Consider the following 16,286-nt stretch of genomic DNA (forward strand, 5'->3'; position numbering starts at 1 on the left):
GGCTCAAAAGGTAGCGCATTTAACACAAGTAATTTAATCAAGCACCTAAAATCCCAACACGACAACGAGTACAAAGAGTTTACCCACGCTTCTAAACCAACACAACCCACGCTGCAGCAAACTCTTGCAAGACAAGAGAAAATGTCCAGAGACAATCCACGTGCTGTGAAAATAACACAGGCAATTATCGAGTACATTGCATTGAGTGACCAGCCACTCTCGGAGGTAGAAAATGTGGGATTCCTGCGTCTCCTCCATGTTCTGGAGCCCAGATATGATGTCCCAAGCCGCCGCTACATGACTGACACGGAGCTGCCTAAACTACACGACTCCGTGAAAAAACATATCCACAGCCTACTGCAAGCCTCCTCTGCGTTTATTTTCACCACGGATTTGGACAAGCAGTGTTAGCCCCGTGTCGCTAATTAGCCTAACCTCCGAGTGGATAGACGAGAGTTTCTTGGTTTTTTTTGTTAAATTATATGACTAAAGCTGTTACCTGTAAATTTAAATCATGCTTTTATTAAGTACTCGGTATCGGCAAGTACTCGGTATCGGCGAGTACTGAAATGCAAGTACTCGTACTCGTACTCGTTTTCCAAAAAAGTGGTATCGTTGCATCCCTAATATATATATATATATATATATATATATATATATATATATATATATATATATACACACAGAGAGACAGAGAGAGAGAGATGGTACCAAAACACCCTCTTAGAGCAACTTCTCCCAACCATCCAAAAATTGTTTGGTGACCCACAATGCCGTTTCCAGCATGATGGAGCACCATGCCATAGGGCAAAAGTGATAAGTAAGTGGCTCAGGAAACAAATTTTGGGTCCACAGCCAGGACACTCCTCAGATCTTAATCCCATTGTGAACTTCTCCTCAATCCTCAAGAGGCGGGTGGACAACAAAAAAAGCCCACAAATTCTGACAAACTCCAAGCATTGATGATGCAAGAATGGCCTGCCATCAGTCAGGATTTGGCCCAGAAGTTGATTGCCAGCCTGCCAGGGTGAATTACAGAGGTCTTGAAAGAGAAAGAAGGGCCAACACGGCAAATACTGTATTGATTGTGCGTAAACTTTATGTAATTGTCAATAAAAGCCTTTGAAACTTATGAATTGCTTGTAATTCTACTTCAGTATACCATAGAAACATCTGACAAAAAGATCTAAAAACACTGAAGGAGCAGACTTTGTGAAAACCAACACTTGGGTCATTCTCAAATCTTTTGGCCATGACTGTATACCTGATTGGTCTCTTTTATGAATTTATAATTGTTTGGTCTGTGTAACGAGTAACATGGATTTACTGGATAATTGTAATGAAGTAAAAAGTATGCTATTAGACATAAAAATGAAGAAGGGTTAAAAGTAAAAGCAGCCCTGAATGAAATGTACTCAAGTAAAGTACAAATAGCTAAAAACATACTTAAGTAAAGTAACAAAGTAATTGTACTTCATTATTTTCCACCTCTGATATCAGCAGTTTTCTCTGTGGTGCTCTTAAACTCCATCATTGGCCAATATTCACCCCAGGGTTGTGCCCACTGATCCCATGGTGGACCCCCAACCCTCAGTGATGCTACAATAGGCCATGTGAGCTCTCATTTGTTATAATTATTTCGTATTCAGCTTGCTTGAGCGTTTTTTTAAATAAAAAGTTTTTATGACTGATGCATGTGGTGTTGATCCATTTATTCCATCACAGTTTGATAACATTTTGTGTGAACAAGCAGAGAGCAGCAGAACCAACACTGAATGGATGCCAGCCTCTCACAGAGCATCACTCTACTCATTCCACGCCATTGTAGAAAGTCACCTGGAAAATTCATTCTCAGGCCAAGAACAAACCATAAAGCATCCAGATGTTATTATTCATCCAGCGGTCCATATTGTACCAGACACGTTATCAATATTAATCTGTTCAACCGCAGCATGTGGAACACCCACTGTACTTTTTTAGTTGAAGCAGACCCTCCTGAACTGTCTTCTGGCCAGAGGGGATGTGGTCACCCACTAGCACAGGGTTAACTTGGATAGAGAGGTGCACGTCTGTCAAAGAAACCGTAGCAATGGTCGATAGCAGAGGGCAGAGAAGACAAAGCCAAAACTGAACCCGCTAAACCCTGAACAATGACAAAAGAGGGATTGGTGGAATGCAGTCAGCAGGAAACACAATGCCACCTAAAGCAAGACAATAAACGAAGTCAAGAGAGGAGCAGCTAAGAGTCGATGATCACACGGCGTTACTCACTGAGGGCTCTCACGCACACTTGGATGAGGTTAGACTCTGACGCGGCACTGAGTTTAGTGTAGGGTTATAAAGCATGACATGGCATGTGGTACCTTCTAGGTGACAACCCCTGGCAACAGTGCCAAGCATCCTAGCAACACAGTAACAAAATGGCAATGTGACACACTTAAAATTAAATGATAAAAGAAATTCCACTGGTTCATAACTTCATCATTAATACAAAACACTGATGAATTAGTAGTGCTAAAGTTAAAGCTTTTCAAAGACCCACAATAAAGCAACAAGAAAAATTATTTAAAAAGGGAAGAATTTTAACAGGGTGCCAAAATTTGTAACAGTCCATCTATTTAACAAACATCCTTAATTAGGTGGCTCTGAGGCTAAGGATCTGCAATGCGAAGGTTGCTGGTCCGAATCCCGTAAATGACAGAAGTGATTCCACTCTTTCGGACCCTTGAGCAAGGCTCTTAACCTGCAATTGCTGCATCCTGGGTATGGTGTTAACCTTCATCCAGCCCTATAAGCAGGGCCTCCAGCAAATAGGGAAAACTTGGGACTTGTGGCAGGATTGGCATTCCAGTCACCATGAAAACCTCCCATTATTCCACTCCATTCAAATTAGTGTGGTGCTGAGGTGTTACCCATTGTACGAAAGTGCTCGAGCCCTAATTTGGAATCCTGAGGGGTTTGTCATGTGGTGGGTGCAGCAATGTGCTGTAGCAGTGTGTGCTCTCAACCTCCCCTTCTCCTTAATTAGACCATAAGAACAATTTGGACAAGAACAGGCCACACAGCCTAACAAAAGTGACAATCTGATTCATCAAATTTCTTGAAAATAACATCAAGGAGAGATCTGAATGTTCCTGCCACACTACTTGATCGTTTATTTCAAGTGTCTTTGGTTCTTTATGAGAAGGAAAACCTTCTAATAAAAACTTTCTAGACCAATTTTAGGATCATGTGGAGTGAGAGCCTATTCTGCAGTATCTTGGGTGGGCAGGAATAAACCGTGGATAGGATGCCAGTTTTTATATTAGTCCTAATATCCTATTAGTGTCCATTCTGGCATCTATTTTCTGAACCCAGAGTGAGGGTAGGTTTGAGTCCACACCAGCTGAACTACCCATCAGAGGTCACATTTGTGGACCCGTGCTCGCGAACAAGAAGCTTACATCCTTCAGATTCAGAATTAATTCCAAGAAGACACAGTGAAAGACCTACAAAGGATGGCCAAAGTGTTCAACGGTGACAATAAAGTCTGCTGGTCTCCTGAGCCATGGCTCACTAAATCAGCTCATGTGGTTTGGTAGCCCTCATCTTTGCTTTGTTTCTTTGCCTGGCTGCTTCTACTAAAGCATTGGATGACCAACACATAATAAATGGAGTGCTGAGTTAATAGGTTAACTTATGAGGTAACATAGTTTAAGACCGCAGTCCAGTAAGGCTGAGAAATGTCTTTAAAGTGTAGGGAATGTTTAAAACATGAAAAACATTATAGTCACATATTTATATTGTAAATATTAACCTCCTTAGCGTTACATCCTTTCTCAAAAAGATATGTAAAAAGTATTAAATTTTTTGACTTGAAAAATTACATTTTTAGTAAATCTCACCTTTCTACTGTAATACGTAAAAAACACTAAAAATATAAAATCAGAAGTGTAGAAAATATAATAATAATAATAATAATGATGATGAATAATAATTATAATATGAAGAGCACACTGCACTTGTGCGAGTTACGCGAGCGTCACTTTCAGATTCCCAGAATCACTTTCGATTTCACTGTCTGAAGACAAAGTCACGTCATCATCGTTGCTTCTTATGAGACGACATTATGAGGCTAGGAGAAGATGTGTCTACACCGTTGCCTAGGTAACACTAACACAAGACACACCTATACTGTTGCCCATAGTAATGCTCAGCACTAATGCTATTGGCACATTTACAGCCCGAGTAAACCTTGGTCTTACGTGAGACGCGTCTATACTGCTGCCTGAGTGACCCTTGGGACTAATGCTTTTAGTACTGTTTTAACAGCACGAGTGACGCTCGGGTCAAACGTTAAGGAGGCTATTGCACTTTGGCTGGCCCCAGTTAGTAGTGCAGCCTGACAACTGCAACGCCCTGGACTGGATATCATGCCTGTCAGGTTTGCATGTCCTCTCTCTGTGCTTGTCAGTTTCCTGCTGGTCTAATGTACATCCAAAAGAGGTGGAGGTTTGGTCGATGGGTAGCATGAAATTGGCCTAGTTTGGGTGTGTAAGTGTGCCCTGATTGCCTTCCATCCGGAGTCTGTTTCTGTTCTGCACCTTATGATTCTAAACTATAATACTAAAAAGAGTTGGATAGCTCTCATATTGTAAAGATGTACACTTAAGGCAAATTGGTGGTCATAAGTCCAGTTTTGGGTGTGGTCGTGAGTGAGCCCTGTGACAGTCGGCATGTATTGTCACTAAGCTCTACTTCCCTGCAATACTGTAATATAAGGAAAAGACCTTTTCCAGAATCAGAATCACTTTAGTTTGCCAGAACTTAATGTACAGGAATTTCATTTGGTAGATTTGGAGCTGCCTATAAGAGAACACAGCATCACATACAAATAACATGAATAGCATCAGTTAAAAAGAAAGACTTCAAACAAAGTTGCAGAATAGAACGATTATAGAAGAGATGTGCAAATGATAATGTGCAAGTAAAAGTGTGAGAGTATAGTGTGTATGCACGTTCACACACATTCATGTACACACGCTGTAAACACACACATACATGTACACACACTGTAAACACACACGTACATGTACACATGCTGTAAACACACACACCTTCATATGGTATGTGACAGAAGGCATGAATATACTAAGAAGTTAGGCTAAATTACTGCTCTGAGAGGGCCATGGCTCTGGGAAAGGAACTACTGAGGTGTCTGTTAGTTTTGGTTTTAATTGACCTGAAGTGTTTACCAGAGGGGGGTTTGTGAAATAAGTGACGAGCAGATGAGTCCATGGTGATCCTTTTGACATGGTTAGTGACACGAGAATCATACAGGTCTGCCACTGATGGAAGAGCAGAAGTTTTTTCAGTTTAACAGGGAATCACATACTCGAGGACCCCAGTGGAATTGAAGGGGAAGCACATCTAGAACTGAAGCCAGGAAGCTCTTCTTTTCACAAAGAATTTGTGGGAGTCTGGAACAAACTACCGAGATGAGGAGGTGAAGCAGAAACCTTGAGAACCTTTCAGAAGAATCTGGAAGAGATATCGGGACAGCTTAGCTATGAGCTAAACAAACTGGCTTGATGGACTCTTTTTTGTCAAAATTCTCACGTTATAATGAACATATTATTTAAACTTTTATGCTAATGCTATTTTTTGTGTAGTGCCTTACTAACTTTAGATAGAGTCACAGCAGATAGAAGTTATCCTCGGACTATATAATGCACATGTGAGGCCACATCTGCAGTACTGTGCGCAGTTCTGGTCAACATAATACAAAAAAGACATACCAGCACTTGAAGCAGTGCAGTGGAGAACAACAAGGAGCATCCATATGTCCTTCTGTGACAGACTCGAAGAGTTAAACCTGTTCAGTCTCGAGCAGACGAGACCTCATGTGTGGGGACCTCATCTAGGTCTTCAAAATCCTCAAAGAAGATGCAGCAGAATTTTTTCATCTTAGTGGTGAATCACAGCAGAAATTAAGGGGAAGTGCATTTAGGACTGAAGCCAGGAAGCACTTCTTTACGCAAAGACTTGTAGGAATCTGGAACAAATGACCGAGCCATGGAGTTGAAGCAAAAGCCTTAAGAAGAATCTGGATGAGATATTGGGACAGCTTAGCTATTAGCTAAACCAATGACCCTGAAGGGCTGAATGGTCTCCTCTCATTTGTCAAATTTACCATATATACTCGCAGATAAGTTCTGCCACGGATAAGTTGGGACTTGATTTTACCATTTAATTTCTGGTATTTTATAATGTCAGTCATATAAGTCGAATGCGGAAAACTCACACTCAACCCTAAATGGTCCAAGAGATTATGATATGGTAACGCCCACCTGAGAGAGTGACCACGGGGCACACGGCCTTTTTTTTTTCTATGTGTTGTGCCTATGTGACCACACGGTAACACCCAAACTATTCCGAAGCAACGTTTGAACTGATTTGTATTTTTTGTGTCTCACACCCTCATATACGTTTATCGTAAGAGCATCCCTTATGTACGATGGAGCATTCGATCAGAAGAAAATATGAAGCTGGTTTTAAATTAAAAGTCGTTGAAGTAGAGAAAGAAATTGGTAACTGCGCTGCTGCAACAAAATTTAATGTGTCTGAGAAACTGGTGTGAGATTGGAGGAGGCAAGGTGATGTAAAAAAAAAATAAAAATGTAAGTGTCGTATTTTTGAACGGCCGTATAAGTCGGGGTCTGATTTTATGATCGATTTTTCGGGCTTGAAGACCCGACTTGTACGCAAGTATATACAGTAAATGCCACCGCCTCACAACTTTAGGGAGATGGTTTTAAATGTCACCCAGGCCAATGCCACATGCCAAACACACATTAGGTTTATCAAGGTCTCAGGTTTGTGTGTGTGTGTGTGCCCCCTATGAGGGCTTATCTATCTCACAGCCAGCGCAGCAGGTATGCACTGAGCCACCCGACAATACCCTAATGAAATGCAAGAGTTCAGTAAATGGATGGACACTTTTCCCTATAACTTTCATTGCCCCCCGCTGTGATGAACTGGCATCCCACTTGCAGCCGGCTGGTACCTAATGCTATGCACAGACAGTTTTTATTTCTGCACATTGCTGATTATTTTATTTTTCCTAGTCCAGAGTCATTGTTTCCTGATGTCTGATGTTATAACTCCTTGATCATATCAGGTTCCAAACATGGATGCACTTTTATTTTTGTCTAAATTATCTGAAATAATAATACTGGGACAGACTGATGCCCCATGTTATTGTACTCAACCTCCGTGTACTCTCTATTAAGTAGCTAAAACTTTGGACTTCAAACCCTGAGGCTGTCAGTTCAAATCCCCCCACTGCTGACACTGTGGGACCCTGAGCAAGTCACTTCACCCGCCTGTACTCCAATTGGAAAACCAAAAGAAATGTCACCAATTGTATCAGAAATGTTGTAAGTCGCCTTGGATAAAGGCGTCAGCCAAATAACTAAATGAAATGTAAATATAAACACAATAAGGTTCACAACATGGGTGGGCATTGTTTTTACTTCTCTGTAGTTGTGATTATTTTATTTTATGCAATATGACTGGCATCTCATCCATGGTTAATTGGTACCAAATGCCCCTTGTTGCCAGCATTACCTCAATATTAGCCAATATGGTTACAGAGCTTTTATTTCTTTTGTTTTCTGTAATTACTTTTCCTCATCTTGTGCCCAGTGTCTAAAACTGCCAGTATAGTTTTAAAAATTTGTTTAATCACATCGGGTTCAAAAGATGGATGGACACGATTTCAACTAAATTATTTTAAATTCGAGCACAGGGAGAAACTGATGTCCCATCTGCTCTGGACTGGTATCTGGTCTGACCCTCAAGTATAGTCTCTATTAATACAATAATACGGTTGGGCACAGCTTTTACTTCTTTGCATTTCTTTTCATTTTATTATCTGCACTATGACTGCCTGGCGTCTCATCCAGAGTCAGTCAGTTTACACTTTATGGCTGATGTTGCCAATTTTCCCTTAAATGACTCTCTACAGACGGGCACAGCTTTTATTTCCATGCATTTCTCATTGTTTTTTTTTTTTTCCCTAGTCAAGAGTCAGTTTGTGCCCCAATGTCAGATGCTGCCAGTATAGTTTTAAATAACTTTGATCATATTGGATTCAAGACGTGGATGGGCACAGATTTTGACAAAACTTTATGAATTTTGAGGGGTGGGACAGACTGATGTGCATTCTGTTCTGACTTGTGCCTTGATTTTGACAAACCCCCCAGGTGTAGTCTCTAGTACCACAACAATGTGCACAACATAGGTGGGCACAGTTTTAACTTCACTGTATACCTGGTACATAATGCCCAGTGCTGCAAGTATTATCTCACTATGCATGACTGGCATCTAACCCAGGGTCGGTTGGCATCTTATGCCCGATACTGCCAGTATTATCTCAAATTAACCGATAAGGTTCACAGTGTTGACAGACACAGCTTTCATTTCTACACATTTCTAATTATTTTTCTAGTGTGGTGGACTGGTGTCCTACCTGGAGTCAGTTTGCACCTTATGCCCAATGCTGCCAATATCATCTCAAATGACTGTATTCAGCTCAATGTGTGGACAAGCACAGTTTTTATTGCCACACATTTCTAAATAATTTCCTAGTGTGGTAGACTGGCATATCACCTGGGGGCTGTTGGCACCTTATGCTCAGTGCAGCCAATATTAGTCAGATTAACTAATATGGATCTATCAATCGATCTATCTAGTGTGATGGACTGGCAACCGACTTGGGGTTGGTTGGCACTGTATGCCCTTTGCTGCTGGTATCATTTCAATTGACTTCATATTGTTCAGAGTGTGGAGAGACACAGTTTTTATTTTCACACATTTCCAATTATTTTTCTAGTGTGGTGGACTGGCATCCCTCCTGGGGTCGTTTGGCACCTTATGCCCGATGCTGCCAGTATCATCTCAAATTAACCTATATGATTCTATCTATCTATCTATTATATAGAACCTTTCATATCTATCTATCTATCTATCTATTATATAGTGCCTTTCATATCTATCTACCTAGTGTGGTGGACTGGTATCCCACCTGGAGTGGGTTGGAACCATATGCCCAGTGCTGCCAATATCATCTCAAATGACTGCATTCATTTCAGTGTGTGGAGAGACACAGTTTTTATTTCCACAAATTTCTAATTATTTTCCTAGTGTGGTGGACTGACATCCCACCTGGGGTTGGTTGGCACCTTATGCCCAATGCTGCCAGTATTATCACAAATTAGCTGAAATGGTTCTATCTGTCTGTCTAGTGTGGTGGACAGGCGTCCCACCTGGGGTTGGTTGGCACCTTATGCCTGATGCTGCCAGTATCATCTCAAATGACTTCATATGGTTCAGAGTGTGGAGAGACACAGTTTTTATTTCCACACATTTCTAATTATTTTTCTAGTTTGGTGAACTGGCATTGCACCCGGGGTCGGTAGGCACCTTACACTCTGTGCTGCCAGTATTAGTCAGCATAGTGTCGGATGACCCGGACTCAGATTTCTTTCTGAAATAACTTTATTTTGGGCCCACTGATATTCTGATGCCCCATCAGCAGTCTACTTTTCAGGTAATGAGTGTATTTGATTTTGATCTCTTGGACCGCTGGCACTGTCCTCACCAGCTGGTGTCTGACGTGCTCCTGGTTGGAGCCACAAACACAGGTCATGTCTGCCCGTCATTCTATTTGGGTCTAAGCCAGTGGGCTCCATGGCCGGATGGACGACTTTGCCGGCAGGGCTTCGTGTGACTGTCGAAGTAAGAAGGTGGCTACGTTACCTGCAACGGTCATTTTTGCTGAGCACCAATAGATAAAGCAAATCTACCTACCCAGGATTTTGACTGTTTGCTTGTGGTATCTTTCCCGGTTAGCAGCATGCGGACCCTGAACCTGAGTCTTGCTCCTCCACAGTTTCCAACCTATGGATCCATACAAGAAAGTTAAGCAGGTCATGGGGATGATGAAGTAGAGAGTAGACATCCAAATCATGGTGTCGAGGAGCCCGGAGCTGAGGGCGTGCGCAGTGTACTTGCACGCTCTGTGTTCAGCAACTGGGTGAGTGCTATTTTCATACTGAACTCCGAAAAGGAAAAGCATGGGAGCAGCAGAGGAGAGCGCCAAGGTCCACAGCAGTACTATGGCGTACTTCACTCGCCGCCGGGTTACAAATACTTTGGCCTTAAGAGGAAAGCAAATGGCCAGGTACCTCTCGATGCTCAGGGCCGTGATGTGCAGGATGGTGGCATACGTGCACCCCTCATTAATGTAATGGAAGAGTCGACAGATAACCTCGCCGAAAATCCAGGGGTAATACTTCCAGAGACGGTAGAGGTCAAAGGGGAGGCAGAGCAGAATGATCAGGTCAGAGACGGCCATGCTCGACAGGTAGAGGTTGGTGGTGGTCTTCATGTCCTTGTACCTCCGAATGATCAGAATCGTCATGGTGTTCCCGCAGACACCAACACAGAAGAGCAGAATGCAGATGATGGTGATAGGGATCAGCGCTGAAAGGGGGAACAAGGAGACCAAGCTGGCCATCTCCTGGTGTTCCTCCATGGCTTGAGGTTAGGTGGAGATCTGAAAGAAAATGTTAGTTTTACGATTAAACCAAAACCAAAGAAAGTGCAAGAAGTACTGCATGAAATTTCATAAAAGAGGAGTACAGCAGAAATTACAGGGGTCACCTTTAATGTCCTGTCTGGTCCTTCATTCGCAGCTGGACGACACATCCATGCTTGTGAGCGGCCGGAGAGTCTCTGCTGCTCTGCTGCTCTTCCCTTCGTCTGCGGTGCCCGCCTGCGCGCTGCGAGATAACAAAAGACAGAGCTGCGCTTTCAAAAGCTCAGAGATTATGCGTCCCTTATGGAGGGGTGGGGGTGGAAGGGGGGGGGGTTAGAGGGTCTCCTTTCCGAAAAGACGCTGCCGATTCATTAAACACTTACAGGAAACGGAGCGGAGCTGTCTTAAGTGTTCACAGCAGCAATTCATTTGCCGTGTGAAGGAAAGGAATTGGCACAAAAGGGCACTAATGCAGAGGGATGGCCAGGCGTGAACCAATAGCTTACCTGAGGACCTGAGTGGGCAGCATGTTCTGCGGATGGCAAATTTGATCTGATTAACTTATTAGGAGCTGTCAAGAAAAGGTTTACTTCTAGGAAGAGCAACTGGAACTGAAATCAGAAATCCGTCAAACCGCAGCGGCACTGAGCACAAAGCTGGAGCCAACCCTAGGAGGGATGCCAGTCCGTTGCATGGTACACTCACTCACACACACACATTTAACAAACCATTCATCCACTTACTGGACCTGCCACATCTCAGGTAGACAGCACTGGGTGAGAAGCAGGAACCAACCCCTGGGTGGGCTTAACATCCATTCTATTCTCTTAACCCCTACTGGAAAAAGTCTGAATTAGTGTATGCCACCCTAATTAGGGGTGTCTGCAGAAATGTAAGGATGTATTTCATGAGGTCTATGCACAGTACATAATAAACAAGAATTAGTTGCATCAAATATTTCTAATTATTTTATTTTTTTCCTAGTTAAGATGCAAGATTTTGTCCCTGTACAGTACAATGAAATATCATTTGGAGCGAGCTTATCGATGCCTTGGATAAAAGTATATAAGAGTAGATAATAAACTAAGTAAACATTAAACTACGAGAAGCACACTTACTATGAACAGTCCCAGATATAAAAAGAGTAAAAGTAAAGGTAAAGATGTAGGAATCCATATTACTAACCGAGAATGGTAAACCGGATATGGACGCAGGGACCTGCCCGTGGACGCAGGAGACATAGTGCGCAGGCGCCACACAAAGCCCCCCCGCTCCAGAGCAAAACGGGAGAGACTACGAACCGTCTGACATGCCGCAAGCAGGATAAAGCGAGGTCAGAAATAAAAGACAGAGTAGGAAACAAAGTAAAACGTCATAAAGAGGTTAACTCTTTCAGGGCGAATGTTGACTTCTGTGAAAACGGAGGTGGCCATCAACAAGACGCGCCGTTACGGTTTACTCTGACTCCCGTTGCTAGAAGGAAAGTTAGCTTCATTGGTTTGATGGAGATTCCCTGTGCTTGCACATGTCGTGAGGAGCAAACAACGGCGAAAACGGCATCAGCCTCTGGCGAGAGGTCAAAGCGAATGCGTAAAGCAAAATACTCCATGGACGACGTTTGGCATATTATCGCCGAAATGGACTCTGACTCGTCAGACTCTGAATTTGGATACAAGTGATCGAAAACGAACGTGAGCTACCAGCATCAGCCGATCACAGTGCTGAACAGGTTCGTGTAGCTGATGCACCTAAGGCAACGTTTGCCTGGGAGGACTGCCATTTACAATGACAAGAGGTAGAAACCCGATCGCGACGCACTCTGACTGCATACGGCTCCAGCTGGGCACGCATTCCTGACGAACTGGCAGCCACAGCATGTAGCAACAAACGTTTTATGTTGATTTCTGTGTGAAACCTTTGCTTTGGGTGCTTTTCAGAAAACTACGTTTTTTTGGCAAAAATATTCAGCCCTCAAAGAGTTAAAGAACGGGGCCAAACACGTGGAGAGCAGGTTACAGATGATGAAAACTGGAATGCAACAGCTTCAAAAAAACCTAGGCACAAAACACATGCACAGCGAGGGACAGAATATAAAGGCGGAAACAACGACAGTTAAACGTCCACACCACACAGCGGAGGCAGACCCGGAAGGTGCAGGCGCCTACATCAGGCGAGGGAAAGTACGAAAGGCAAAGGTGCCTACACAGCATGGTAAAACCCGACATAATACGGAAGGCGCAGGCGTTGCCGCCATATTGTGAGTGGCACTACTGCGTAGTGAAGGCGCAGGCGTCACCGCCATATTGTGCGTGGCACTACTGCGGAGTGAAGTTAGGAATAATGTGCTGCTTAGGATCGTACAAAACGGCGAACGCGACCCACCATTTGAAACTGCGGAGGCCAAGCAGGCATGGGTTCAAACTGAACGAGCTCGACTGATGGATATACGCCTACAACGCGCGTCTCAAACTGCAGAAGCAGGGCAAGCACGGATTCAAAACAACGCAAGTTCCTACAACGCGTGTCTGAAACTACTGCTGCCCAGCGGCCACGGGTTCAAAACGCTGGGGGTAGGCGAGCGAAGCGAGCAGGGGGCGAAGCCCCCTTGTAAATAGATAAATAAGAAATGAGGTCAGAGTGAAGGTTACAGTCAATGTGATGGTCATGAATTCCACATGTGTCATGTAGAAGTGTGTGACTATGTGTTGTTGATCCAGAAGTTCAATTCAATCAGCGGCGGCCTCTGCCATTACCTGGCCGGGACGCCAGCTGGATGGAAGTACCTGGGACAAGGCACTACCTTCCCCGGGACGCCAGAGGGCAACCCTCCTGGGCAGCTGTGGCAACACAGATTCCCGCAAAGCACTCTGGGAGTTGGAGTTTTGCATCGCCCTGTTGTGTTCCGTGGGGGCCACCAGGGGGAGCTGCAGTGCCCTATGTTGGGCTTTCATCACACCTGGGAGTGATTTCAGGTTTGAGTAACGAGCCACCTGGAACACTCCCAGGCCCAGCTTAAAAGGAGCCGCCTCACTCAAACCAGGAAGCTTGATGGGAGGAGTGAAGATGTAAGGAGAGAGAAGACACAATGCTGTGTATGTTGGACTGCGTTTCACAGGGCTGTGTGCTGAGCACTGCAGGTGGGAACGAGTGAAAAGCGTTTCTCACTCTAATCACAAAGGCTTGTGTTGTGTTGCACTTTGGTCTTTCCCCGTTGTGTCGGGGTTGGGGCAGCTGGCGTGCCCCTGGTTTCCACAATAGGAAGGGGCAGTGATGGCTGGGTATTTAATGGGCTGATTGCTATGGGGTAAAAGCTGTTCTTCAGCCTGGTTGTGCGGGCATGCAGGTCTCTGAAGTGCCTGCCAGAGGGCAGAGGAGTTCAAATACTATGACCGGGGTGGGTTTAAATCTTCACAAATGTTCTTTGCTTTTCTGCTGCAGCGGGTAGTGAAGATATGTATCTTCCAGCTGAGCGCCAGTAATTGTGTCAGCCATTTTGATGATACGCTGGAAGGTCTTCTTGTGATATTTGCCCGGACACCACCAGTCGAAGACCACATCTTTATACAAAACTTGTTTATTTTCTACTTTCCTTCAACACAACACAACTCAGTCCCACACAACACACAGTGCCTCTAGCCCCAGTCACCTTTCTCCTGGGCCTTTCTCTCTCTTAATGTCCCTGGGCCACCTGTCCTCTCTCTCCAGGAGCTTCGTCCTACTCCTGCTCCCGACTCCAGCTCGGTGATTGGAGGGAGGCGGCCCCTCTTATCCTCACCCAGGATAGCTCCAGGTGATCTACCTGACATCACGTCCTGGTGTTTGCGGAAGCATCAGGAGAGCACCCGGAAGCACTCCGGCTAACCCTGGAAGGATCAACGTCCATTGGCGTGGCAGAAGTAAATAAGCCCTGGGCTCCATGAGGCTCGGGGCGCCCCCTGGCGGTGGATATGGGTCTCCACGGACTTGAGCCTCCCTGCTCCCCTTCCGTGGCCCTCTTCTGCTCCAGGGCAGTTGCCTCCTCGTGGCCTGGAGGACAAATATGCCACCTCTTGGTCCCTCCAGGCGTCCCGGCCGGGTCTGACCCCCAGCCATGTATGACACTGTTCTCAAAGGTGCAGCCAGAGTACCACACTGTAATGCAGTACATGATGACAGACTCTATTGGTGCATTTGTACAAGTTAACCAGCAGCTGTTGTGGGAGTTGTGCTTTCTTCAGGCTCCTCAGAAAGTGAAGCCTCTGAAGACCTTTCTTGGCCATTGCTGTCACGTTTGTTGTCCATGGCAGTTCCTGCCTGACGTGGACTCCCAAGAATCTGAAACTCTGGACTATCTCCACCCTCTCACCGTTAATATTTATGGGATGGTGACCACTGTAGTTCAGTCTCCTGAAGTCCAGAATCAGTTCTTTTGTTTTCTCTATTGGCTGCTTTGTCATTATTGGAGATGAGGCCTATTATGATGTTAGTATCATGGACAGGTTTGCAGTCGTTTGTGAAGAGGGAGTAAAGGAGAGGTCTCAGCACACAGCCCTGTGGTACCCCAGTGTTCAGTGTTACTGATGAAGAGAGGAGCTTAAATATAAGCACAGTTTGTGGTCTGTTAGTGAGAAAATCTAAAATGCAGTTACAAAGGTGTGAGTTGAGACCCAAGTGTGGTATTGCAGGTCTGTGCAGGTCTGCGGCTTAGAAGAAAAGGGACAGTTTTTAATTAAATAATCGTCACACTTGCGGCTTATAGAGGGGGTGTGGTAGTGTGGCCAGAGCAGTTCTCGGATGTGACGTGCTGCGGGCATTTCCTCGCTTAAGTGCACAGGTGAGGAATTGTCCGTATCCGTAATTGATGCCGGGAGCTGCTAATCGCCACACCTGTGCCACGTCCTCATTATAAATAGGAGAAGTGCGAGTGCGGAGGGAAGAAAAAAAGATAGAAAGAATGGAGGTTAGAGGAAGAAGAAAGGGAACCTGGAAGCTGAGAGCCGGTGTGGTTATGAGCAAGAGAGCGAGAGCAGGCTCGATGTAAGAAAGAAGGCATCTGGGAAGTGAGCCTTAATGGGGTGTTTGGCCAGCACCCGGGGGGGGCAGACGGATGGGGTCACTCCTACCAAGTTTTGCAGAGGAGCAGGAATGACCACGATCAAAGACGGCTTGCCACGTAAGGCCGCAGGATTTGGAGGCTCGGGAGGTGGAAGCCCCAGCGTGAGCATCCTGGTCACTGGGGAACCAGAGTCCCGGTCTGGCAGAGCCCTATGGAGCCAGGGACCAAAAGGCGACCTGACCAGTAGAAGAAGGTCAGCTGCAGGTAGGGCGACTCCTCTGGTACATGGCCCGGATGGAAGAAGCAGAGGAGCCACCAGTTGAAGAAGACACCGGGTTTTGTTTTTAAAGGACTGATGAAAAACAAGATGGAAACGTACTCACAAGCGAGAAGAGTGTGTTGAGCAGATGGAAAGAGTACTTTGAGAGGCTGATGAATGAAGAGAACGAGAGAGAGAAGAGGTTGGATGATGTGGAGATAGTGAATCAGGAAGTGCAACGAATTAGCAAGGAGGAAGTAAGGACAGCTATGAAGAGGATGAAGAATGGAAAAGCTGTTGGTCCAGATGACATACCTGTGGAAGCATGGAGGTGTTTAAGAGTTGGCAGCGGAGTTTTTAACCAGATTGTTTAATGGTATCTTGGAAAATCAGGAATGGAGAAAAAGTGT

At 44.8% G+C, this 16,286-nt stretch overlaps 1 protein-coding gene across 2 annotated transcripts in view; it reads right to left on the bottom strand.

Annotated features, from left to right (window-relative positions):
- mlnr (motilin receptor) overlaps positions 1-10,854 on the bottom strand; it is a 60,234-nt gene extending 49,380 nt beyond the window's left edge. For both annotated transcript variants that reach the window (XR_007934758.1, XM_028799955.2), the window contains exon 1: positions 9,853-10,854. Coding sequence is in view for 1 of the 2 variants with exons in the window: in XM_028799955.2 (XP_028655788.1) it covers positions 9,853-10,579 (727 nt within the window). In the remaining variant the exon portion in view is untranslated. The remainder of the gene's footprint in view (positions 1-9,852) is intronic.
- Between the last annotated feature and the right edge of the window lie 5,432 nt (positions 10,855-16,286).

Source organism: Erpetoichthys calabaricus, chromosome 4 (assembly GCF_900747795.2).
Source record: "Erpetoichthys calabaricus chromosome 4, fErpCal1.3, whole genome shotgun sequence".
Classification (NCBI taxonomy): Eukaryota; Metazoa; Chordata; class Cladistia; order Polypteriformes; family Polypteridae; genus Erpetoichthys; species Erpetoichthys calabaricus.